The sequence below is a fragment of the Panthera pardus genome, unplaced genomic scaffold, assembly GCF_024362965.1.
Source record: "Panthera pardus isolate Hobbes unplaced genomic scaffold, ASM2436296v1 HiC_scaffold_1, whole genome shotgun sequence".
Taxonomy (NCBI): domain Eukaryota; kingdom Metazoa; phylum Chordata; class Mammalia; order Carnivora; family Felidae; genus Panthera; species Panthera pardus.
This window is the reverse complement of record NW_026526654.1, coordinates 42,919,914-42,946,660: the sequence shown is the minus strand read 5'-3', so window position 1 is coordinate 42,946,660 and position 26,747 is coordinate 42,919,914. Positions and strand designations below refer to the sequence as shown.

The 26,747-nt window shown below is 39.5% G+C and overlaps 1 protein-coding gene across 10 annotated transcripts in view; it reads right to left on the bottom strand.

Annotated features, from left to right (window-relative positions):
- Window positions 1-26,747, bottom strand: part of KLF12 (KLF transcription factor 12) — a 443,329-nt gene that overhangs the window by 230,862 nt on the left and 185,720 nt on the right. For all 10 annotated transcript variants that reach the window (XM_053898753.1, XM_019444195.2, XM_019444193.2 and 7 more), the window contains one exon: window positions 19,201-19,290. In XM_053898753.1, coding sequence (XP_053754728.1) covers window positions 19,201-19,290 — 90 coding nt within the window. The remainder of the gene's footprint in view (window positions 1-19,200; window positions 19,291-26,747) is intronic.

Sequence of the window (26,747 nt, the reverse complement as noted above, 5' to 3'; positions counted from 1 at the left end):
CTCTCTGCCCCTCCTCCACTTGTACTCTGTCTCTCTCTGTCTCTCTCTGTCTCTCAAAAATAAATAAATGTAAAAAAAAAAAAAAAGATATTAAAATGTGTTCGTCTGTTTTGTTGGAGGGAAGGGGGTGGGATGCAGTCAGGAGAGAGGCACACTCCACGCCAGAGGTGACACGATTAGGATGTTATGGAGCAGGCCCATGACACTGTGTCACAGAGACACAAACACAGAATCGCAGATTTCGAGTCAGGCTGAGTAAATTAAAACGAAATCAGCATTTGTTGAGAACCTACTTTATGTACCGTCCCAGGTGTTGTGGAAGTCTTCAGCTAACCCAAAAGACCCTTCAGTTCAAACTTGGAAAAAAAAAAAAATTAGAATAGGCACCTCTTTGGTAATTAGGAAAGACTCCCCTAGAGGAATCACATGCTAGGGCTCCTGACTAGCCAGGACAGTGCAGAGTGACTATGACCCTCCAGACCCCCCCCTCTGCAGGGCGGCTTTCTATGCACCCCCCACCCCACGGCCCCCACTGCCATGCTTTCCGAGGTGAACTTGGAACCCGACACGACACCACCGTTTTACTCCTATAGCGACTCTCATTCTGCACAAAAGATGTGGAATCTTTAGAGACATCATTTAAATGCCAATTTTCATGCTTCCTCTTCTAAGTTATGGCACTTATACCATCAATATTTTAAACAGTTCAAGTATTTTTTAACTTCTAAATGAGTCATCCACTCTCTTAGCAGAGAAGAGGTAAAATAAAATGTCAATGACTAAAATGTGAACTACTTCTTCAAAGGTGGAGTTAAGTACATTTCTCGCGATTCAATGGTAATTGGCTTAGAACTCAAAATACAATACCGCACCTGACAATGGGAATTCACTGGGCTCCACAGGAATCCGAAGGCTGCTGCAGAAAGTGGGCCCATGTACTATCCGTATTACACTGACCCTACTTCTTGTGTAATTTCCTCACAACTCTTACTGAGTTTTAAAGGAATTATGTGTTACTCAGAATTCACATGCATCTACTAATCAACTTTCGGTACTAACAACTGCTAGGATGTCTTCAGACTGCATCGCCACGCACTCCCCTGAAGAGCCCAGCTCATCAGCCAGGGCTAACTGTCCCACAGGGTCACAGCCACCACATGAGGACTTCCATCACTCCCTGACAGAAGGGAGGTTCTGCAGGTTAGATGGTGGCACCTTGGAAATCATAGTTAAAAGGAACCTACCGAACCACAGCCCATATTACCTCACTCTGTACCAGTTCTAAAAATGCGGGAAGCATGGGGATTGCCTAGGGGATCTGCTTTGCACCCCGGTTGCTTTTTCCTGTTCCCAGAGATGGGAACATCCCATCCCATTTTTGTTTTGTTTTGTTTTAATTCTTTTCAATGTTTACTTATTTCTGAGAGAGAGAAAGACAGAGTGTGAGCAGGGGAGGGGCAGAGAGAGAGAGAGAGGAAGACAAGGAATCTGAAGCAGGCTCCAGGCTCTGAGCTGTCAGCACAGAGCCCCACACGGGACTCGAACTCACTGACCACGAGATCATGATCTGAGCTAAAGTTGGATGCTTAACCGACTGAGCCACCAAGGTGCCCTATGTTCCCAATGATTCTGACTAGGTAGGTCTGAGGCAGGAGCCCAGGAGATTTTGCAGCCATGGTCAGCAGATCACACTTGGAAAAGTGCTGCTTTCCATACCTCAGGTTTCTAAGTCCTGTGATTAATACCTTCCCCCTAGTTCACCATCTGATCATCAAGGTCAAACAAGAACATCTGCATTCTCTGACCATTCCTTAGAAACAATTATCCAACCAGACTACATCTGAGTAAAAACTTAATTTTTCAGTTTTCCAGTGTGAAAAATGACATTCACAATACTTGTTCTATTCCAGCTCCTCACTGACTTATTACAAACATCAAATAATAATGCACATGAAAATGCTCAGAAGCACACAAAGGATATTCACAAGACCTAAAACGGTACTTAGGTATCACATGACCAATGCTTTAAATGATAAGCCACATGAGGGCATAACAAAGTGTAAAAACCTAAAACTTGAATTATACATAGAACTTCATACTTTCAGGGTTCTGTCTTGTATATATCTGTTCCATATCCCTCCTTGCTCACTTTTTCTTTTAATGAGTGAACAAATAACTAGGAACGAAAGATGTTATACAAAGATAACTTATTTTGCAAAACTAATCAGACGAAATCACTTTTAACTTATCGAAGACACAGAACAATTGATTCACTTTTAAGAACATGTTGTTTCTCTGCTCGAATTACCCAAGTAGTGGTAGCTATGCAGAATCGGGTTAAATTCACTGCATATCTACAGTACCGAATGATTTCAGTAAAATAAGAGTGTCTCTAGACTCACGCACCATTTTAAGACTGTAACTGAGAACATGACAGAACGGCACTCAAATAACTCTCCGGGTCCATAAAAATAATGGGCCCAAAGTAATCCCACGGATTATTCCCAAAGTGTTACACAGAATTACAATGAAATCATATTAGATAAATGAAATGACATAAAGAATCTGAAAGGGTGTGAAGCATGAAACTCAAATGTCTAACCACTTAACTATAACACAGCTTTTATGTGAACAAATATCAATAGTCCCAAATGTATCTAAATGAACTGTGGAACAGCTGAACAGCCTTGAAAGTTCAGTGCCACAGCAAGAAGTGGAGAAGAGCACAAATGAGAAGGCGGGAGAAAAAAGGAGACACACCAATATGTCAGCTGAGAGTGAGGACAGCCCCAGAGACAATGGATCACCACCCCCCCAAAAAAAGGATAGGCCAACATTATTCCTTTATATTACAAGTAATGGAGCTCTGCTGTCCCAACAAAAGGATGAATTATACTCTCTTTTACTCTGAAAAATCTGCTCTCGGATGGCCGTTTAAACAAGGATAAGCCCCAGACCGATCAATGTCCTTCCACACTATCTCTACCTAACCAAGACTGTCTTTTTGCGCCTTCTCTATAACTGCTCTCCAAACTCTTTCATCAAGACTCAGTTCTATTTCCATCTGTATCATCAGGTCAGCACTTCTTGGTCCCAGTAACATATATCACTTAAGTCCGTGACGATTTCTGGGGATCTTGCCTGTCCATAGCTCTACTGAACATCCTAAAGTGTATATAGGACATATAAAAGCACTTGAAATATGCATACAGTTAAACCCTTTAGCTCAATGCTAAGAGTTGTGAGAGCCAGGCCTTCCTGCCACTGTTTATCTCTGGACTCCAGGCAAGTGATTGCCTTATTATGTTGCCAATTTTTCACATGAAAAAATGGTGATCACAGTAGTCACTACTATCTTCTCACCAAATTTATGCACACCTCAAATGATACCACACAATAAAGTACTCTGAATTATGCAGGGGATAGTTACAGATGCAAAATAGTACTTTGCCACCACTTTTCTTCAGACTATGAACTCTGAAGAAGGCAGAAGAAAATACATTTCCAACGCCAATAAACGTAAGGCTACATTAACCAAATCAGACTCAGTCAACTAATCAATGGATGGTATTATTTCAAGAAATTTTTCATGAAACATGAGAATTAAATGATTCTTCAAGACTTGCAAAAAGCAGTGATTTCCCATGATTCCTTCACCTAGGCTATTTCTAGCATTTGTTAACTGGCAGCTTACTATCACAGAAAAAAATCTATTTTTTCTTTCTTTTTTTTTTTTTTCTTTTTAGTTCAAACACAGCTGGTTCTGACAATAAGAAGCAGTGTGATCTTGGAAAAGTGACTTAACCACTGTTAATTACAACTGCCCTCACTGGTAGAGAGGAGTACTGTAGGATTACCAAAGGCATTAGATGAGAGGATATTAATGACCAGACACATGCATATAGAAGTGTCCTTAAATGCTACCCCCCACAGCTAGTCCTATTGGGATATTTAATATTAGAATCATCTTCCAAATAAACTGTGGGGCTCCTTCAGTTAGGCTATTGCCGACCTACATCCCCATCCAGGGGTTTGAGACGGAATTCACAAATGAATGTGCTTGAAATCAGATAATTAGGGGCACCTGGGTGGCAGAGTTGGTAAGTGTCCAACTCTTAATTTCGGCTCAGGTCATGATCTCATGGTTTGGGAGATCGAGCCCTGCTTCGGGCTCTGCCCTGACAGCACAAAGTCTTCTTGGATTCTCTCTCTCTCCCCCTCTCCCTGCCCCTTCCCTGCATGTTCTCTCTCTCTCTCTCAAAATTAATACATAAACTTAAAAAAAAGAAAGCAGAATGCAATTTGAACTCAATTGAGTGCTACATGAGATGGGTAGTGACTACAGGTTAATTAAATACAAGTGCAGAGGAGAGAGATCAATGGGAATATGCTTTATGGAAGGGAGATGCTGTCCTGAGTTGTGTGGCAGCACCACGACCAAAATAAGCTACAGGAACAGAGAGGGTATCAGGATGAAGCAACAGCTAGCAGGTAATAAACTGTTACATATGTTCACTCTTTTATCTTCCCAGAAACTCCATGAGGCAGGGACTATTATCATCCCCATTTTATAGATAAGGAAACTGAGACAGAGAGAGATTAAGTAGCTTGCCCAGGTCACAGACAAAATGGTAGAGCCAGAACATAAATATAGCCAGTGTAGCTCCAGAGTCCACACACTTAACCAGAGACTTACCGAGCTAAGTCCCAGCATATTTAAAGCAGGAAAGTGAGTATATACCTCACTGTAGCAGTTGTAAACCACAGAATACACTCTGACTAGTTTAAGTGGAGATATGTATATTTTTAAATATCGGTCCAGAAAGCTTCTTGGTAGGTCAGAGAACCATACTTAAATCCTACAGTAGCAAGGAACAATACAGGCGGAGGAGAGCCAAACCACATAAGCCACATCCAATGAAAATACCACTATTGCCGTCTTCCAGTGCTTGACGCCAGAACGTCTGTCACAGCCTCCTCCAAACAGCCAGGCATCCCTGCCCCTGCACTTACCAAAGAGCAGTCCTGCCATAATCAGGCGGCCCTGCACTACTTTCTGCATCCCTCCAGTGGGTGGGGCAACTGACTGGCCAACGGTCGTATCCTAGCTCTAAGAAAGTCTAGCACTGGAGGGGGTGTTTTCAATAGGTTTTAAAGATGCTATTTTGGGGGGATTAGAATCACAATGAGGGGAAACTAGCAAAAATTCAAGATGATAAACAAAAGATGTCAAGCAACCACAAAAGAATATACATATTCTGATAATGGGCTGAGTCTTGGTGAGTAATTTCAGCTTCATAAAACAGGGTCAGATCATGTAGGCACAACGTCACTTCATTTGGGAACAATTTACTCCTTTAACAAAGGCCACAGGTCTCTTAAAACAGCAAGTCATTTTTCAGGGCATAAAGACGATAATTTATGTAATTCAAAAACTAGGGATATCAATTACTTGGTGACTTCCCCCCCCCCCCCAACTATTTCACAATGTTATAGCATAACAATATGCGTCATTTTTCCTATATAAAAAAAGCAAAAGATACTAATTTAAGAAACTAGCCACATTATATATCGTATACTCTTTTTGCCTCCTAGTTCTCTTATTATTTTTGTAAGGATCATTTTCCAAGACAATGGAGACTTTCGAATGCTGGCAATGTAACTATCTTTGTGGAAACAGAAACTTAAAATAAAATCCTTTATAAATACTCACTAGAAAAGAGTTTCGTTTTGTTTTATAAAATAGCAATTTTTAAACCATTATTCCTTTAACTATCATGGCCAGGTATGTTTCTGAATAATATTTCAAATGTTTTTCTACAGTAACAAGTGTTTTTAGCTCTTTATGTTTAGGCAGTTAGCTATATACAATGGGATACAGTATCACTGAGTTAAGACCAAGAATAAATAACTAAAGACACTTATTTTTTTTAAGTTTATTTATTTATTTTTGAGAGAGAGAGCAAGCAGGGGAGGGTCAGAGACACAGGGAGAGAGAGAGAGAGAGAGAGAGAGAGAGAGAGAATCTGACAGTGAGGAGCAGAGCCCAATGCAGGACTAGAACTCAGTGAGATCATGACCTGAGCCAAAATCAAGTCGGATGCTTAACCGACTGATCACCCAGGTGCTTACTTTTAAATGCGAATTTGATAAAGGCAGGTATATAAGAACAATATCAACATATATTATTTTTATTGTGTAAACATATGGATTGACAGTATGATTTTTAATTGATAATAGAGTCTTATGAAACAGTGTAGCTTTGGAGCATAACTAATATTGTCTTTTTTTCAAGATCTATGCAAATTTACTAGGCATGCATCTTAATTTACATATATAAAATATTATCTTTTATCATTAAATTAAGAAGAAATTCAGACTACAATAACAATTGCAAGAGGAGTCATGGGTTTTTTTGTTTTTTGGTTTTTTTTTTAGAGAGAGTGAGCAGGGAAGAACAGGAGGGGCAGAGAGAGAAGGAGAGAGAGACTCTCAAGCAGCCTCCACAGCCAGCCTAGAGCCCAAAGCAGGGCTCGATCTCACAGCCATGGGATCATGAACTGAGCCAAAATCAAGAGTTGAATGCTTCATTGAGCTACCCAGGTGCCCCTAGAGCAGTTGCTTTTTACTGCTTACTTAACATAGAGCACTATGTTAGACATTATGTATACAATTTCGTTTATTCTAGCTGAATTCTATATCCCTTCCTGTGACTAAATATAGGATGTTTCACATCCTTCTCAGAAATATTTTTGTAGTTCAAAATCTCGCACATAAATGTGAACATATACCCCCAGAATAATCCAAGGAGGACAGATGAAGGTAAAATCTCCACTGATATGTGTATATGGAATGTCAATGTGGAAATCAGAAGCCACTGTGGCAAATATAATTTGGTGGGAGGGATATGAGAACAAATGACAGCAGACAGCCATGCAATGAGAACAGAGAGAGAAAACTGCCTTTATATCTAACTTATGATTTGATAAAACAATAGATGTTAAGAGTTTTGACATATTATTGACATTTATCATATTAATAATGATGTATATGAAAATCATTTTCCCATGCAAAATAGTTAAGGTAAAAAACTAAAATTTCCAACAAAATAGTAAGGTTTTACTTGGGCGCCTGGCTGGCTCAATTGGCATGTGACTCTGGCTCTCAGGGTCATGAATTTAAGCCCCAGGATGGGGGTAGAGCTTACATAAAAAAATTTCAAGAGCTTACTTTAAAAAAAAAAAATTTAGGGGCGCCTGGGTGGCTCAGTCGGTTAAGCATCCGACTTCGGCTCAGGTCACGATCTCGCGGTCCGTGAGTTCGAGCCCCGCGTCGGGCTCTGTGCTGACAGCTCAGAGCCTGGAGCCTGTTTCAAATTCAGTGTCTCCCTCTCTCTCTGACCCTCCCCCATTCATGGTCTGTCTCTGTCTCAAAAATAAATTAAAAAAAATAAAAAAATTAAAAAAAATTTATTGAGTATAATATTTAATGGGGAAAATGTATCTTGTACATGATAAGATCAAGTGTATGGGCCTAAAAACAATGTCCAAACTGTCAGGTCCCTAAAATGTGCCAGAAGCCACTGCACTGTTCATAGAAAATACTTTGCCTCAGATGCTTCGCTTCTTTGTTTTTTTAGTAAATACAGTAATATACTGATGATCTACATTTAATATATTGATGATCTATGTCTGAATATTCATACTTTTTAAATTTTTTATTTTTTGAGAGAGAGACAGAGAGAGTGCATGAGTGGGGGAGAGAAACTGAGGGGGAGCAAGAATGAGAAAGAGAGAAAAAGAGAGGGAGAGAAAGAACCTCAAGCAGGCTCCACACTTAGCATGGAGCTTGATGCAGGGCTCAGTCCCACGACCCTGGGATCATGACCTGAGTCAAAATCAAGAGTTGGATGCTCAACTGACTGAGCCACCCAGGCGCCTCTGAATATTCATCTTTATATGACATTTATAATAAAACCTGAAGTGATCCAAGAGACTTGTTCTACCTTCTTACAGCTGACTTAGACAAAGGGTCAGAGGTTTTAAACCTACAATTGTACTAATTCCTTTCAAGCTGAAAACGAAAAAAGTATACAACTAAGGTTTTCGAAAAAAAAGAACATAAGTACATTCTTTCTCTTAATTTTAAACAATAGTAAGATTATCTTATTTAGCAAATATAGGCTTTAAGAATGAATCATCATCTTATTGGCTTTATTGAAAAATATATAATTATTTAGGACAAAACCACAGCAATGAAACTGAAGTTTGAGAGTCAGAAACAGAATTGGTCATAAGAACCAGGAGTCAGTCATCTTAACGTCAGAGTTCATTTACGACTGACGAGACATAGGTTATTTTTACTAAGAAAATCGTCTGATAATATTCCCTCCAGACAAGAAAAAGGACTGACCAGTGGATCAGAGACAGATTCATTTTTCCACAGGCCAGAGACATGACCAGGGAGGAAGATATTAAATTGATCAAAGTTGCCACCAGCTGGAATGTACCTTGGTAGCAAGACATAATTTGTAAAGCAATAAAAAAAAAAAAAAAAAAAAAAAAAAAAAGGCGACTTTGACATCTTTCTGTTGTTACATATTTATAAAATTCTGGGTTCTTAAGAAACTATGACAGAGACAGAGAAGTTTTCTAGAAAGTGAATCTGATTATGTGGTGTCAGCTCTGCTCAATCAGATTTCTGAAACTGACAGGAACACAGTGAAATAAAACTTTGCCCATCTGATAACCAGGGAATATTTTTGTACATTTTAACCTATTGTTATGTGCTTGCGAACATTACTGTACAATAAATTTTTTTTAATGTTTATTTATTTTTGACAGAGAGAGAGAGAGAGAGAGAGACAGAGTGTGAGCGGGGGAGGGGCAGAGAGAGAGGGAGACACAGAATCCGAAGCAAGCTCCAGGCTCCGAGCTGTCAGCACAGAGCCCGACGCGGGGCTCGAACTCACAGACCAAGAGATCATGACCTGAGCCGAAGTCAGACACTCAACCGACTGAGCCACCCAGGAGCCCCGCAAACATTACTGTATATTAAAATAAAAACATGTTACAGAGTAAATTTTTTTAATCCTATGCAATTAAGATAAAAGAGACATCCGAAAGCTCATACTTACTGTAGACTACTAGAATGGCCACTGAATCTCTCTTGGTAAATTTGCATTTATTGGCGTGAACTAAAATTTTCTGTAAGATCTGCTTAAATCCTTGCTAAACATTAATATTATAGTGGGAGTTATTTTAGATCAGATCATTTCCAATGTCCTAGTTACAATAGCTATGAAAACTGAGCCACAGAGACAGCTTGCAATAGTGACAAGATTCTGATTTACAAGACACAGACTCCAGTTCCATCTCTGTTACTACTGGTGGTATGATCCTGACACACAGCATCTGTGCGATTTTCCTTAGGAATGGGGATGATATTACATATACCCAAGGGCTTACTAAGGCACAAAAGTATTTAGAACTGTTATGTCCTCTTAATAAATTGATTCCTATATCATTATGAAATGGTCCACTTTATCCTGGTTATTTATATTCCTTGTTCTGAAGTCTATTTTGTCTAATATTAATACAGGACCACAGTTTTGTTTTTGTTGTGACTTAGTCTATACATACGTATCTTTTTCTATGCTTTTACTTTGTTTAAGATAATGTTTGGTAGAGACTTACACGTTCCTGGAAGAAAATATTTTAAACTATTAATGGCTGTTATTTCAAGGTAACGTGATCATGCCTTTCATTTTCTTCTTGAAAGGATTTTTTTCACATATTTCAATTTTTTAATAATAAAAATGTTATCAGACAGAAGAATTCCAGTGTCTGATCTGCAGAAGGATAAGCCTGGCCCACAATCACTAAGGCAGGGCAAATTACACACAAATGACCTCACGTTTCACACAAAACTTTTTCCTCCAGCGTCAGAAGAAGGGTGTTATTAAACCCAACATTTATTTAAGAAGTATGCCATTGTAGGTAAAAATAGGCCCATTTACTCACTAGTGGCTGCTGCTATAACAAGTATGTTTTTAAAAGAGTCACATCCCATATGAGGCCATTTGAAACATTGCTGCCAACGTCTTCTTTCAGCCACTCAGTTCAGTGATCCATATAAGCTCTCTGGTATAGTTATGAATCATCCGTGCTACAGGTTTTTGGTTTTTTTTTTTTTTTTTTTCAGTTCTGCAGGTTTTTAAACTTATTTTTAAGTGAGGTAATGAACACATAATATAAAATTCACTCTCAACCATTTTTGTATGTGCAGCTCAGTAGTGTTAACCACATTCACATTACTCTGTAACAGATCTTTTTTTCATCTTGCAAAACTGAAACACTACACCATTAAACAGCAGCCCATAGCCCCGACCACCAAACCCCTGACAACCACCATTTTCTTTTCTATTTCACGATTTTGACTATTCTTGACTGCATCATTTTACGCCCAGTGTACCTGTATCTTTATATTTAAGGAGAACATCTTACAGAGAGCATGTAGTTAGGACTTGCTTTTATTTCCCAGCTGACAATCTATCTTTTAAAGGGAGTGCTTAAACTCTTCCCATTTCACAGAATTATCAACATACTGTGTTTAAATGTACCAACTTGCTGGGGCACCTGGGTGGCTCAGTCGGTTGAGCATCCAACTTTGGCAGATCATGCCATGATCTCACGGCTCGTGAGTTCAAGTCCCACATAGGGTGCTGTGCTGACAGCTCAGAGCCCGGAGCCTGCTTGGGATTCTCGCTCTGCCCCCTCCATTCTCATTCTCTGTCTCTGCCTCTGTCTCTCTCTCTCAAAAATAAATAAACGTTAAAAATTAAATAAAGGTACCAACCTGCTCTTTTTTTTTTCTATTTCTCCTATCTGTTCCTTGTTCATCCTTCCTCTTTGCTGCCTTCATTCAGATAAAACTGAGTAGTTTTAAAAATGTTTCCAGTTCATTTTCACCATTGGTTTATTAACTATATTTGGTTGTTTTATTGTGTGTGTGTGTATGTGCGTGTGTGTGGTTGCTCTAGGATTTACAACATACACATTCTCCTTTTCTCCACTGGCTGCTTTTAAGACTATTCTTCAAGACCTGTTCTCAGCAATTTGATTATTTTGTGCTTTGGCGTGGTTTTTCGGCTTGGGGCTAACTGAACTTCTTAGATCTATGTGTTTTCATCACATTTGGATAATGTCCAGCCATTATTTCTTCACAACACCGAGTACTAACCACTATACAATCACAGCCTGGCCATTATTTCTTCAAATAATTTTTCTGACCTTCCCCATCCTGATGGTTCAAATGTACATACGTTAGACTACTTAAGATTGCTCCATAGGTCACTAAGGCTTTGTTCATTTTCTTAGTCTTTTTCTCTAACTGTTCAATCCAATCAATTATCATCAAATGCCAGATGATGCAACTTTTACATTATCGAAGACTATAGCTTATTGTGTCTTTCTCTACAGTGCTGGATTTTGTTCCGGCACAACTGTGTAACTTGCAGATCAGTTGGACCCTTTCAGGATTTGCTTCTCGTGTCCATCATGGCAAGCCCCTGACCAGACTACCGTGGGACTAACTGAGCCCCATGACTAACCTGTGACCCTTCTGAGACCTCTACCAAATGCCTCATGTATGAAGGGGTCTCTCCATTCTGGGTATGTGTGAACTGTATGTGAGCTCTAAGAACTGTTCCACTTTGTTGCCTTCCTTATTCTTTCCTTGTCCTCCTGCACACATAGGTAGATCATTACTTAGGCAAACCCTATCAAGGTGACCACTCTGAAGATCTCCAGAGCTCTCTGTACAACTTCTCCCTCGCTATTACTGTTCCCCTCAAAAACCAGTTTGCCTTGACCTCTCCCAAATCCCAATCACTGCCCGCCTAACACAGTGACAGCTAGGCCCTATCTGGACTCTTCCTTCCGGCTTTGCCCTTAGGTTGTAGGCTAATGCACCAGTAGAGTTCACCTCCTTTCCCGCCTTACTCTCCAGGATCATAGTCCTTATCTGCCTGTTGTTCAATATGTAAAAACATTTTATACCTTTTGTCTGGTTTTCTAGTTGTTTATGGTAAGAGGTCAATTCCCATGGCAATTAATCCCTCATGGTCAGAAGCAAAAGTCCTCCAAGGGTTAAATAAGCTATATTGACAGTTATAAACAGTGAATCAGTATGCAAATGTTAGCACATGAAAACACACCTAGGTAAAGGGAAACACTTACCTCAGGATCCAGATTTTCCTTTTTTTGTTTAAAAAACAAACAAACAAACAAACAAACAAACAAACAAACAAAAAACTCTACCACAAAGACTAGTTCACAAGGGAGAACATAAACCGAAATATTCTGGAGAGGTTAATTTTCCCCAAATCAAAATTTCCAAATTACTCAGAGCATGAAATCTCTTCAAGAAGTGTTCCTTTTTACAAAGCACTGACCCTATAAAAATGCAAATAACTCCTGGAGAGAATAGCACTTTACATTTTCCTCAATTAAGAAGACTACAGTTAGAATGGGTCATCTGTGGGTAGCATGAGCCATCACAGCAGAGGGAGTTGGGAGGGTCTGGGTTGTGAGTGGAGGAGAATTAAGTTGAAGGAGAAAGTACATTGCTAACGGGAAAGAAGGAGGGCAGAATTATCAACTTCATAGCTTTGCCCAGGGCAGGCCCCAAGGGAAAGGATTTGTCTGCCTGCTATATTTCCCTTGGGTACTATCTGTAATTACCATCACAGCTCATTGATTTTCAATTCTTTCTATTAATACATTTATTGGCCATTCTGACATTATTAAAATCAGTCCAACACTGCTTCTTTAGTGGAGGATAGCTTTTCCTTAAAATGGGTTTTGCAAGCACAGAGATTCTTTCCTGTTTTTTTTTTTTTTTTTTTTAATGGTCTTCTTGTATTAGCAAGAAGACAGCTCCTGCATGTTTTTCTTTGAAGCCAGGTAGCGACATGCAAAGATTTCACTACAGATCAAAAGATCTCAAGCAGTGGGTCATCAGAAAATATTAAATGATAAGCAAATTCATATGTCTAAGATAAGTCCACCAATTTACTAGCTATGCTGGCTCCTGTTCCCCAGTAGGGGAGGTAATAATGAGGCTCTGTTAAAGGGTAACGCAAGTGGCATTTTTATAATGTCTTTTCTTTCCTTCTGATAAAGTCATTAAAGTAACACTGTCTTACTAAGCTTTTACACACAGATACATATTAAACCTTTTATGTTAAATTAAACATAATGCTTTACTGAGGTAAAGAAAAGGCTTTGTTGTTGGGTGGTTGTTGTTTTTTTTCCTTTTCTCTAAAGCTACTAAATGTTCATGTAACTGCCTGTTGGGTACGTCTGGCTACAATACCTGCACCTGTCTCTATTTCTTTATTAAGCCTAAAGATTGAGGTCTTTTCCAAAATAGCACCTGTCTCAAAATTCTCAATATTCTACAGTCTGGCACTGGCTCTCACTTACAATAAATAGCATCTGAATCACTATTTATTGAGCCCTGACTAGCTCTAAGCTCCTTGTACTGGGATGATGAGGAATAATGAGAAACATCAAGCAAAAACTCAATATAGCTGACTTCATGGTACTAGTCAGTTCTTTGTGTTACAGAAATGCCTTCACCACCTCATTATGAATGTCCTGCAGAATGGTTTGCAAAAGTTACTGCAAGCTAGGAAAAGGGCCATTATTCCCTTCTGTCCTGCCTCTAAAATTAGGGAGCTCAGAGGGATCTTTGGCCTGGCATTTTTTTTTAGGAAGCCAGGGAGAATACAATTAAATCTGTCTGCTGCCATACCTGCACCCTTCCCCACTCCACACCCGTCGTAAAAAGGTGTTAGGCTTCGTCCCCCAGTGGAACACACAGGGTCTTTTTACAGCCCAGTCACTGACTCCCTTAGAGTACTTCAAACTGGCAAAACACCGAATGTCTTTCTCTCTCTCTTTGCTCCACTCTTGCCACTACTCTGCCTACATGCGCGCAGGTCAGAATTGCACAGGCCTCTACAAGGGAAGGAAAAGGGAGGGGAACCACAGGCTTTAGCACTGCTGTGGTTGGTGAGGGACTCAGGTCAGCTCCTTCCCCTCAGACTCAGAAAACAGTGAGGCTAACTGAGTGAGGCATGTTTCCCTCATGTCTCCCTCTGATACCTGTGCACCCATGTATTTTTATATTTGTATTTAGAGAGCTTCTTTTCCTTTTTAAACATTTACTTTCAAGAATTTCAAATATACACAAAATCAGGCAGAATGGTTACACGAGCCCCCTGTTGTGCGGCTTCAATAATGACTGAATCCTGGCCAGTCTTATCTTTCTCCCCATCCATTCTGCTCTCCCATTTCGTTTGCAGCAAATCCCAGACAACCAATCATCTCACCTGTAAATATATCAATAAGTTATCTCTGAAGTATACAAACTCAGAATTCCTTTTTTAAAAAAATGTGGCCAAATACCACTGCCACACCAAAATTTGGTATCTTTTTGTCTTAACAAACTAATGGATTTCTGGCATCATTATTCCATTTTTTTTTTTTTACATGATAAAATCTAATCAGATCTTGAAATTTTTCTCCAGATATGCTTAAATAAAAATTCAAATAAAAAAATAAGGGTTCCAGTTTGAGATTTCCCTTAAATGTTCTTTTAAAATTATAAATTAACTCAGATGTTTAATCCCTACTAAATACGATAGGAGAATTGGCAACTATTGAAATTTGAGGAAATGGTACCCTTTTTATTCCTGCTTTTCTTCAAAGGGAGAACATTTATTCAACACCCACTACATGCAGGCAGGCTCTCATGAGGCTGGGTGATTCACTTCACTTCCCAGAAGAGGAGAAACAGGTGGATGGAGACCAAACGGGACCCACACCGCCGGCCCCTGGCTGACTGAGCGTCTGAACTCCAGTCTGTCCGTCTATGCATTTCTACTTCCACAAACGGGTAGCTTCCTATAATGGCAGTATACTGTAGTAGGATTGTTCAACTCATAATGGGAAATGCTTTCTCTCCCTCCTAGCCCGTTACCAGACTCAGACAATGTCGGATGGATCCTGGGCAGGCTTCTAATACCCCCACTGTACAGATGAGGACATAGAGGCCTAGAGATCAGAAGTAACTTCCCAATGCCATTCGAGCCGGTAAGCTGCAAGGCCAGGAACAAAACCACATTTTATGTCTTTGAGGCAGTACCCTTTCTCTGCCACTGCCTTATCTCTGGGTGGAATCGTTCCAGTCCTCCTCTTCCTGCTTTAGTCCTTTGCTTAGTAACATGTTAGAACATCCAAAGGCTGACAGCATTCGGGAAGCTCTTGTAACAGCAGGACACAAGCACCAAAGGTCACAGTCAAAGTCATTCCAACACTCCTTGCTGTGCCCCTGAAGTGTATCACAAGAGCACATGCCCTTCCCATGGACTGCTTAGCAGCGTGTGCTGTATTACCGACAAGCCTGGAGAACACGGAAGTCACGTTTCAAGAGCCTGCAATAATAATCTACTCAGATGTCACAAAACTAAGGATGCAGGAGTCCTAGAATCCCAAACAGAAGGAAGGCACAGACAGTCGGTGTCAATATGCTCCTCTATCTATCCAAGTGCACGTGGCTGCAAGGTGAAGACTATGTCACCAGTGAGCATGTATGTTGCCAGTATTTCCAATTTTGTTGTTGTTGTTCACAACAACTGGATGAAGTAGGCAGAGCAGGTTTATAACAAGCTCTTGACTGGTCTCGTAGTTCTTCACCATGCCAGTTATAATGCCCGGATAAGTAAAGCATGGATTTCCTTGGCACTTACCATGTGCCAGGGCCTACCCGAAAAATACGTGAAATAGTTCTTGTCCTCTAAGAGCTCACAGTCTGACTGAAGAGATCTGACCACATCCGCACACTATAAAACACACACACTTAAAGAGAATGAGGCAAGGTAGCCAGAACTTTTCAGAGAAGAGAGAAAGCAGAGTGGCTGACCTAGGCCCAGTCCATAGTCTGTCTTCCCACTCTGAAATGTGGTCATTGGGTCCTGAATTCCTTGGAGGGGTGGGGGGAGATGTATAGAGCAGCTGACAGTGGAAGACCTAAGGAACTATTTTTAGCCAGAAGGGGAGAAGGGCATATGTGCCTTCGTGGTGAATCGCTGAAACAGGATGTCATGTGAAGTAGCGTATCTTTGCGATGCCTCCTAGAGACTGAATGGCAGACTAAACTTTTCTTCCCCAAGAGATAGATGTTAAATGTCATGTCTTAAAAAACAGCCTCAAAAGTAGGTTTTCCAGAGTGATTATGGGATCCGATCCTTGGCTCAGGCTTTCTCATTCATCGTTGTGATTCGGGGATTGTTTCCTCTAACTTTGTGTCCATTGTAACTAACAGCTCATCTTTTTTCAGAAGCCGATAATCACACGTGTGACTATTTTCATTTCACCAAGTTTTACATTTTCTTATAAAGAATCAAACTTCAACCAGCTTTTATCAGTAAATGAGAAAAGAATCCTATAAGACTGAGGGGCGCCTGGGTGGCTCTGTCAGTTAAGCGTCCAACTTTGGCTCAGGTTATGATCTCACAGTTTGCGGGTTCGAGCCCCGCGTCTGGCTCTGTGCTGACAGCTCAGAGCCTGGAGCCTGCTTCTGACTCTGTGTCTCCCTCTTTCTCTCTCTGCCCCTCCCCCACTCATGCTCTGTCTCTCTCTGTCTCAAAAATAAATGAAAACACTTTTAAAAGTTAAAAAAATAAAGAATCCTGTAAGATTGAAATAAAGAAATCTTTAGACTACTAACATTCCTTATCTAAAAAGAGTTCTGATTCTGAAATTATACAGCATATTACCCATCCCATTATCCCCAATTAAAAACTCCAGTAAAATGACCAAGAGTGAAGTTCACTAAAATCTAGATTTAACTCTAACTTTAAAGAAGAACTGATGTATAGTATTGCAAATGACTAAATACAAATTATTGTTTTCCATAAATAATTAGGTCATTAAACACTGTGGGCTGCTTCTCTTGAAGCTTTACTGTGAAAGAGAATGAAATTATATCTGCCACATATTTAAGAAATACATACAAAACTAAAGAAAAGACTAAAATCAGGGTTTTCTTTCCCTTCCTTCCATGTACATAATCTAAATTAGGGTTAAAATACTAACATCAGCTCCATTCACAAGAAGGAAAAATTGATTTTAATGAGTAGGCATTAAGTAAAACCTATGAACCTACCATTTTTCCTGTCTCTATTTAAGGGCAGGAAATACTTTCCATAAATGATGTGGCCTGAGGTTCTTATTCACACTGTAAAACCTCTGGAACTATTGGCTTTTGTTTTTTGTGCATCTCAATCTTTCAAACTTACCATAAAACTATAAATTGATAATAAAGGAGAGAGAAACATCCTGATGTCACCAAACATTCCCAGAACCAGTGACCACAATGCACCATCGTGGCTCTGACTAGCGGTCTCTGACTGCCTTCTGTACTTTTCTGCCCTCCTCCAACACACATGACTTGAGTACCTTTACCGCTATTCAAGTTGAAGAATATATTGTGGAATAAAAAGCAACAATGTGCAATATGCCACTTTTTCATTTTGTCATCGACAATGAAAAAAAGTTATCCTCTGTGAATGAGATGCTACGGTCTATGCGGTGTGTTACATGAGGGGGTTTTGGAAATTTTATGAAACTGGCTCATGCACCTAGATTAAGAAAACAGAAATTCCAAAGAAATAAAACAAATCCTTCCTGTGTTAGGGTAAACAGCAAAGGTAAAAACTACTTGGCTGGGAGAACAGAGAGTTTAACTTGATGAATCAGGCTAGAAAATCCAGGTGAACATGACTTCTTCCGAAGCTTTGTCTACAATGAACAAATGATGTTAACAGCTGCCACACAGTCTTTCTTTCACGATGCTCCACTGCCTAAGTTTTAGGATGAGCCCAGGTGAGTCATCATGTCATACACAGAACTGGGAAGGTGCGTTATTGGTTGACTTACCCCACCAAGTTCATTGCACAGCTACTACAACGAACACGGAACATAAAGGTGAAATGATATCCCCTCCCATGATGGGGGTCTGTTTCAGACACAGGCTTAGAGCGAGGAAGAGAAATATACATTGGGATGCCATACACCCTTCCCTATATTGCTCAGGAATGTGGAAGTTATTGGAGAAACCCTCTACATGCTACCAGCTGGATCCATGACCTCAGTTCCTCATTATCAAGTCCTTTTAACATTTAATAGTATCCTAACCCCTTGAATGGGGTCCCACATGCACACAGATTCTTATAAGTGAAATTTTATTCATATTTGAAATTTCTTCTGATGGCTCACTTACAAAATATCGCCAATGTTCTGCGTTTTTTGAATAAGAGCTATACGAATAAGATCAAGTATCTAATTTATGTACTTTTTGCGGTCATCTGTACCGTCTCAGCGGTGGTAGGTTAGCAGCATAGGTAGGCAGTGTGTACCCAGGCACAGGAGCAATGCTTTCTCACTTCAATACAAAACATGGTCAGCCAATGCTGCAGTCATACTGCCCTTATAATTTTAACTTGCGAAGCTACAAATGTTAATGATAAAATCACCCACACATCCTTTTACATATGTGTTCTTAAGTCTTCATATTTTCAGTAGCCATGAGTTAATTTGTCAATTTCGCTATGTATCCTTAAGTAAGCCTTTTTTTGCTTTTGTGCACATTTCAAACTCACTGACCTGTATTTCCTCAACTATCCTCTAGCCCTCATGAAGTTTAAAAGGGTAAATACAAATGTCAAAAGGGAAATCAATCCAACAAACAGTAACATTCTCATACCTGTACTCTGTAATTTCCCAAGAAAGAAAGAAGCCATTTTGACATGGAGTTTATAGTCCCATCTTATTTTTTAATACTTCCCTCTTTGCTCTGAATTTTTTAATAGCTTTTCAAAACATGCACTAATTTAAATAAAACCATATGGTTGTTACAAGGTCACTGTGCTTTCCTGATTTTAGGAAGTTATCTTCTCCAGGTTAGGAATATTTGAGTCACAAATGGATGAGAATCAGTCTCTGGTGATTTTTACTCAAGAGAGAAAAGCCAGGCAAGTGCAAATCGGAACCGTTCTGCAAACTTCGATATGCCCTGTAAATGACTGCCACTATCATAAAGAGAAAAGGGTGGGGCGTCATTGAAACTTACCCCTTGTTCAGATTCCAAAAGCTCTGTTTTGACTCTGACTGACGGCATCCCATCAAGCATTAACATTCTGTTCTCAAAGGTGTTGATATTCTGAGAATAAAAAAGAGAGAAAGAGGGAAAGTCCGTTATACAGCATTCAAAACAGGACATCTGGTAGAGTCTTCCTTCACTGTAGTACGTTTAGTACTGCTAACCTAATTTTTTAACAATGAAGTATAATTAAATGAGAATAGCAGTATAACCAATTATGCCCCCTTTCTGAACTATCATTTGAAATAATGACCAAGAAGTTGAATTAATCAGTCTGATTCGCTGACCTCTGGGTTGGAGGTCAGACTATAATAAACTGGAGTAAAGAAACCTTAACATTAATATATATAGGGCTGGAACAATTCATCACACTTTCGCAGTAGCGGAGGGACACAGAAGACAAGTTTCCTTCTTCCTGAGTTCTGGAGGTTATATTGTGCAGAAATCCACAAAGGAGAAAATAAATAAAAATAATGACGATGCTCTCATATTATTATCAAAGTCTTCATAATTTAAAAACCAAGATAATATAATTCTGGACACTAAATTGTGATATGACAATTCAGATCAAATGAAAATTTCTATATATCCACCCCAAACATCTATTTCAAGAACAACTAATATAAATTTTGGATTCAGAATGAATTTTTAAGCTGAAGTCGTGACCAGAAAATAAATTTGTTTTCTGTTTTGGTGTATGTTTGGCTGAATTTGCCACTTCTTTAAAGGAGAACCTATTTCTATTGTGACTCAATAGAATTTCAAACAATATTTACAAACAGATTAAATCAAGGTTATTTTCTACTAATTTTCACTGCTTTGGGGATTTTCTAAAGTCAATAATCTATGAAGGGAGTCAGAAAGACACTTACCAGTGCTTGCTTCAGGCCAAAATCATGTTTTAAAACATGGTTAGAATGTCAATTTTACCTTCATATCCTGTCCAAACTAAGAAACAAAAATGACTAGACTTGAGTTTTTAGAATGGCTTCTTTACTCAGTCACAGAACATAAGCACATGATACTAACGTGGTCTCATGACAAGAAAAAGAGATCTGTTTCCAAATATTTTGCCTACATAATGACAAAGGTTAATAGCATTTCTAAACCTGCAGGTTTTTGCCCTTCACATAGCTGCTTTTCTATCAAATAGACAGTTAAGTAAAAACAACTCCCACTTCGACAAATCATAAATGTTTTTATTACCAAATAATACCGACAGAGTGCAGTATAGTAAAGCTCTAATTATCTCTATTTCTTGCCACTCCTTTTTGTTTAAGAAAAAAGGAGAAATAAAATTTATAGGGCCTCTTATCACAAATATTTGCTCTGAGACATCAACAGGAAGAAAAAGCAAATTTACTCTTGAGCTAACTAATGAGCATTTAAAAATTCCATGCTACCTAGCCTATCAGGTAATAAAAAGAAGAAAAATTACTGTCAGGTTCTTTTCTTAGAAATGTGCAGTATTATTAAAACTGGCAGGATACATTTTTTTAAATTTGTGCTTTTGACTCATCCATATTTTGTAGGCATTTTGCATCCTAATAGCTCAGAGCAGAGAGAACTGTGGTATCCCTGGCAAGCTCAGTTAATTTGTTCCAAGCTTGAAATCCTTTCATGGAGGCTGGTGAGTTGTTTACACATCAGGCATGGATCTCAAATCCTAATGTGCCACTTGCTTCCGTGATTGGAAGCAGCCAGCTTGGCTTGCAACCACCCAGTTTCAAGAGAGCCTTCCCGCAGCCGGCCAGCCCTCAACACCCCTGCCCTTCACAGCGGCCAGACACCTACCCTAACAAAGCATCCCCTAGGCTGTTTGCTTGGTAGACAATGAAGAATGAGTTGATATTGCTTCCTACCCCAGAGGAGGTCTTGCCCAGACGAAAAGGGAAGAAGATGCCTTGCAAAGGCAGGGAAAAGACAAAGAGCGATTCTGGAAAGACAGGTTTAATGAACTGTTGGAATCTGATTAGAGGCTAATGTCCCTTTTAGTGCTTTGTACCAATTTACAGCTGATATACTTTCACCACGCTCCTCACGGGCTGTGATAAACTCATTAGTTTAAAAAATGCAAGCTAACCAGAGTCTTTGAAGTTAAAAACTGATAAATCATGAAAACCTGATTGGGCCCATGTTCCATTTAGCACATTTAAATATCACTGTATTTTCATGATTTTTTAATTGTTATTCTTGAATAATTCTACATGTGTTAAAGACAGGATGTACATTTGAGTTTCATTCAAAAGTGGAAAAATAAAACCTACTGAAAGTTTTTCAAGGAATTAAGCTTTCTCTGGAAATAATTCCCTTTCCGTGATTTTCCAGGATCATCCACTGCCACAGTCATAATAAAACACCATAAAAAACAATGTTCACAACTAAAAAACCAATCATTAACGACTAAACTCAACTAGTGCAGATTCAATCTGTATATATGCCTGAAAGCAATACTGTAAATATTTATAAAGCACATTAATCTCTACATTCATGATTCTAACCCTATTTAATATAAACATAGACACTGAGCATCATACCATATTCCAGACCAGCCCAGAAAGGGTAGGGTTTTTATAAGGCACATGGTAATTGTACAGTATGGAGGATATAGTACCTGAAACAAAATCATAGATTTATCTAAGCTAAAATCAGATACATACCATGTCAGTTGACTGTAGACTTTGAATATGTAATAAACTCTAATAATTTGAAATTGCTGTCAAACATATCTTGCCATGATCTTAATCAAAACACATTTGCTGTGGAATCAATAGCTCAATTGATTCCCAAGAGGTAAATAAAATTACACAGTCATCAATTTTAGTAACATGGTACTCTTCCTATATTTATGTTGTAATAAGCATTTTAATATTATAAAACCCTATATAATTTATATACGTGTGTATATATGCATATTATCAGGTACACACGTATGCGTATACACTTAAATTACTTGTTTTGCAGGAGTACATTTTATTAATTAAAGCAAAAGTTACCATCAGATTTATTAGCTGGCTGTTGACCAATTACATGTGCACTGAATGAGAACTGTGTCTGGACCTTCCTGTTTGCCAGGTAAGATCTGCAACACAGAAGTCCAGCTGATGGCAGCTCTCCTAATTCAACCAGTACAAGCACAAACTTCAGTGATCCTAACATCGCAAAATATTTTGAATGGAATGTGCAGGAATTGGGACCGATACTCAATGATCATCTCATAAAAACACAGAATGGGGGGGCGCCTGGGTGGCTTGGTCGGTTAAGCATCTGACTTCGGTTCAGGTCATGATCTCACGGCCCGTGAGTTCGAGCCCCACGTCGGGCTCTGTGCTGATGGCTCGGAGCCTGGAGCCTGTTTCAGATTCTGTGTCTCCCTCTCTCTCTGCCCCTCCCCTGTTCATGCTCTGTCTCTCTCTGTCTCAAAAATAAATAAACGTTAAAAAAAAAAAATTAAAATCAATCAATCAATCAATCAATCAATCACAGAATGGGGAAGTAACTTTCCCAGGGCAACTACTACAATCTATCTGCCCTCGTCCTCCCAAAATACAAGTCTTTTCTTCTCCCTCCTCTTGACTGTGGGCCATCTGGTTCTTTGGAGAAAACGCAATTATTTTATCACAACCCCAAACTTGTGCTGAAACACTAGAGAATCAGTGAATTCCTCTTGCTTTTTATAGGTGAGGATCAACAAACCTAAGAAATTAGAATTACACTCAGCCAACAGTTTCAGATATCTAACGCTATGCAACAAAACACATCATAGCATACAAAAACAGTCATTTTATTATTATCTTGGTACCAAACGTAACAATAAAACGTAATATTTGCATATTTATTAAGGATGAGGCCTTGTACTAAGAGATACTCATTTAGTCCTTACAGCAACCGCAGAGGTCAAGGCTGTATTATCTGAAGATGAGGCATCTGAGACACAAGGAGGTTAAACTGTCCAAGGTCTCAAGATTATTGAGCATTATACCTCTGTTCCAAACCAATTCTTCTGCCCTCCCCCATACTTACTCCTTGCCCCCTCCTCCCCCTCCCCCGCCATCTCTCCCTCAGGAGCTCTGGGACCTCAGTGCACAGCTCCTCTCAGAATTGAGTTGATTTAGCAGGTGAACTGAATGTACACCTTCTGGTCACTGATGAGAATCAACATTTGGGGAAATACCAGTAACAGGTTAAATAAAACCATGGTTTCAAAGCTATTTCCTTTTTTTTCTTTCTTTAAACTTTCAACATATTTTCTTGGCTTTATGAGATTATACATCCTATCCTAGAAATATCTCATAATTAATTTAGCGAGTCAATCCCATCCTGATTTCAACATCCAGAAAAATCTATGGTAATCTCATCTGCTACCCAGTGTTTTGAAAATATTCATATGCCCTTGGTGGCTCATTCAATATTTTCGCAAGAGCTTCATGTACCTGCATGATACAGGAACTTCATCTCCTACATTGGACAGATACTCAAGAGAGAGATAGCTGGGCATCACATTTAATTTATAATCACTTAGGTTAAGTGTAAAAGTATACTTTTCTAAGCTCACATATCCTCACAATGACTAATCAATTTGGTACAGGCATATGCATAATCAATCAAAGTACCTCAAATGGTACAAAATAAACATCAGTTCAAACCTACTTTGCCATTCTGTCCCAGCCTTTCATCTTCCACTGCTTTGTAGCATGGGGCAGAGGACATCACATTGATGACCGTACTGGCAGAACTAAGAGCTAGAGACCCAGTGGAATCTCAGCTGAAATCCCCTTCAGTGATTTCAATGATCCATACACACCTTACTCCAAAATATCTGTCTTTACTCTTATAAACAAAACCCTTCCATAAATACCTCACATTATGTCTCTCACAAGGACTGGTAAAACAGTATTTGCCATGCAGCAACTTATATTTTCCTGATAGTAAGGATCACGCGGTTTCCTTTGTTGGCAAAGTGTTAAATTACCACGACGATGCAGTTCACACTGATATTTTAAAAATGTCAACTGAGATTCCAAACAACACTCCACCCCAGCATTAATACAAAGTGTAGTTGAATGTTATTTTTGTCATTCGTATTCTGAAGAACTGCACACACTTGGGGGTTGTGAGTTAGCCAAATCTCTCCATAAACATGCAGTGAGGGTCTCTGCTATGCCAAAGTCACTTCATTCCATCCACGCCACATCTGTGAATCATGAGGCACTGTGGCAAATAACAGGGGCAAGCCAAAGATGGAAGCACAGAAACCAGGTAAAAATCCAGGACAATATCATGGCAAGAGAAGTGCCAACCCACCAGCAACTCCCCGGGGGGGGGGGGGGGGGGGGCAGGGGGGCGGCGGACAAAACTTCAGTGTAGCCACACAGGTGTTAACATTGCAGGGAGAGATCTAAAGCGCAGGAGCAGGTATTTGGCTATCAGGATGAGCGCACAAGTAGTCTTGATGTCATGTAAAGATAAAAGAATTACTCAGCTATAAAAAGGAAGGAAATCTTGCCACTTGCAACAACACAGATAAACCTTGAGGATGTTATGCCAAATGAAGTAAGTCAGAGAAAGGCAAATATCAAACGATCTTGCTTATGCATAGAATCTTAAAAAAAAAAAAAAAAAAAAAAGCTCATAGATACAAAGAACAGACTGGTGGCTGCCAGAGGCAGAGTATGTATGTGTGTGTAGTGGGGGAAGGTGGTCGAAAGGTGCAAACTTCCAGTTACAAAACAAGTAAGTCATAGAGATGTAATACACAGCAGAGTGACTATATTTAATAAACATTGCATATTTGAAGACTGCTATGACAATGGATGCTAAAAGTTCTCATCACAAGAAAAAAAATTTTTTGCTATGTAAGATGACCGATGCTAACTAGACCTACTGTGTGATCTTTTCACAATACATACAAACATCAAATCACTTAATGTTATATACCTGGAACTAATAGAATGTTGTTTGTCAATGATATCTCAATAAATAAATAAATAAACAAATAAACAAACAAACAAACCTGAGAGAGAAGTGAGTTCGGTTCTGGAAAAGGAAGCCAGAAACAAGAGTCTCTCCAGGGCTAGCAGAAACTAATTCTGAGGTCAGAGCGAACAGAGCAAACAGGAATTAGAAAGCATGTGCCCAGCCCAAGCCTGCTTCCCTGGGCATATGTATAGACACAGAAAGCAGGTACCATGAGCCCAGGCAGAATGGCCATTGCAGTAGACAAGCCCCACACATGAGAAAAACAGTTGCAACACAACTACAGTATGATCACAGGGAACATAATTTTAAAAATAAAAACACGAACAACTATAATAACAACAGCTGCCATGCACTGAGCATTTATGTACTGGGTGCTGTTTCATGTGCTTTACACACGGTTCAACCATACATTTCCGGATTCACTCAAAAAACACTTACTGAGTACAAGGCATGGTTTAGGCATTTAGGGTCTATCAGTGAACACAAGAGAGAAAGTTTTACAGGGTTACATTCTAGTCATTTATTCCTCTAACAGCCTTTTTTTTTTTTTTTTTAAACTATGTCCATTTTAGACAAGAAAATACAAGTTCAGAGAGATGAGGGAACCTGCCCGAGATGGTAGGTGGTCTAAAGGTGGGGCTAAGTCTACCTCCCACTGCTACCAGGGATAGAGAGCATCAACTGCTGAGTAGTCAGACATTAGCTGCAAAGCTGCATGAGCCCAGAGCCACCAAAGCCACTCTGGTTAGTGCGCTTCAGGCTCCTGATCTAACAAAAGGCTGGAATCAGGGCTGGAGCATCAAGGCAGAGTCAGGCTGATTAGGGGTACACTGAAGGCAGAGTACTGAGACCAGTCCAAAGCCCTTACCCTGTCCTACAGGAGGTCCCTCTGATTATTTGTCCAATGTACTTCAAACCCACTACCCAATCCCATTTGGTACTATTCCCCTCAACTACATTTTAACCATGTCAAATGTTGGGTTCTCTATTGTCAGCATGTAGCCCACTTTGGGCCTTCTATCCCACACTCTCTCTGCCCCTCCCCCCACTCACATGCACAAGCACACTCTCTCTCAAAAATAATCATTAAAAAAAAATGCTCTCTCATCTGGGCCTGTGTCTTCTATTTCATCTTTATATCCATCATCACCTGACAAATTCTTGATTTGCTATTACACTAGAATGTAAGTTCCAGAAAGAGCATGACTTTATCTTTTTGTTCATTAACAGTATCCCTACCCCCAGACTTATAACTGTGTCTAAGAGATAGTATGTGTTCAGTAAATATTTGTTGGGCTAATGAAACAATAACTATAGGCAGACATAAGGTCAATTCATTCCCTGGGTCTAACTGCCTGGGTGATCATTGATTCCTGACAGATGAGAAGAAAAGGACAAGCACAATGTTAGGGCTATAAAATGCCCCACATGTAGGAAGAATGGTAAAACATTTGGTGTGGCTGGAACATACTGCTTATTGGAAGAGAAACTCAAGAGGAGATCAGATAGGTAACTTTGGGTCAGGTGGTAAGGGGTCT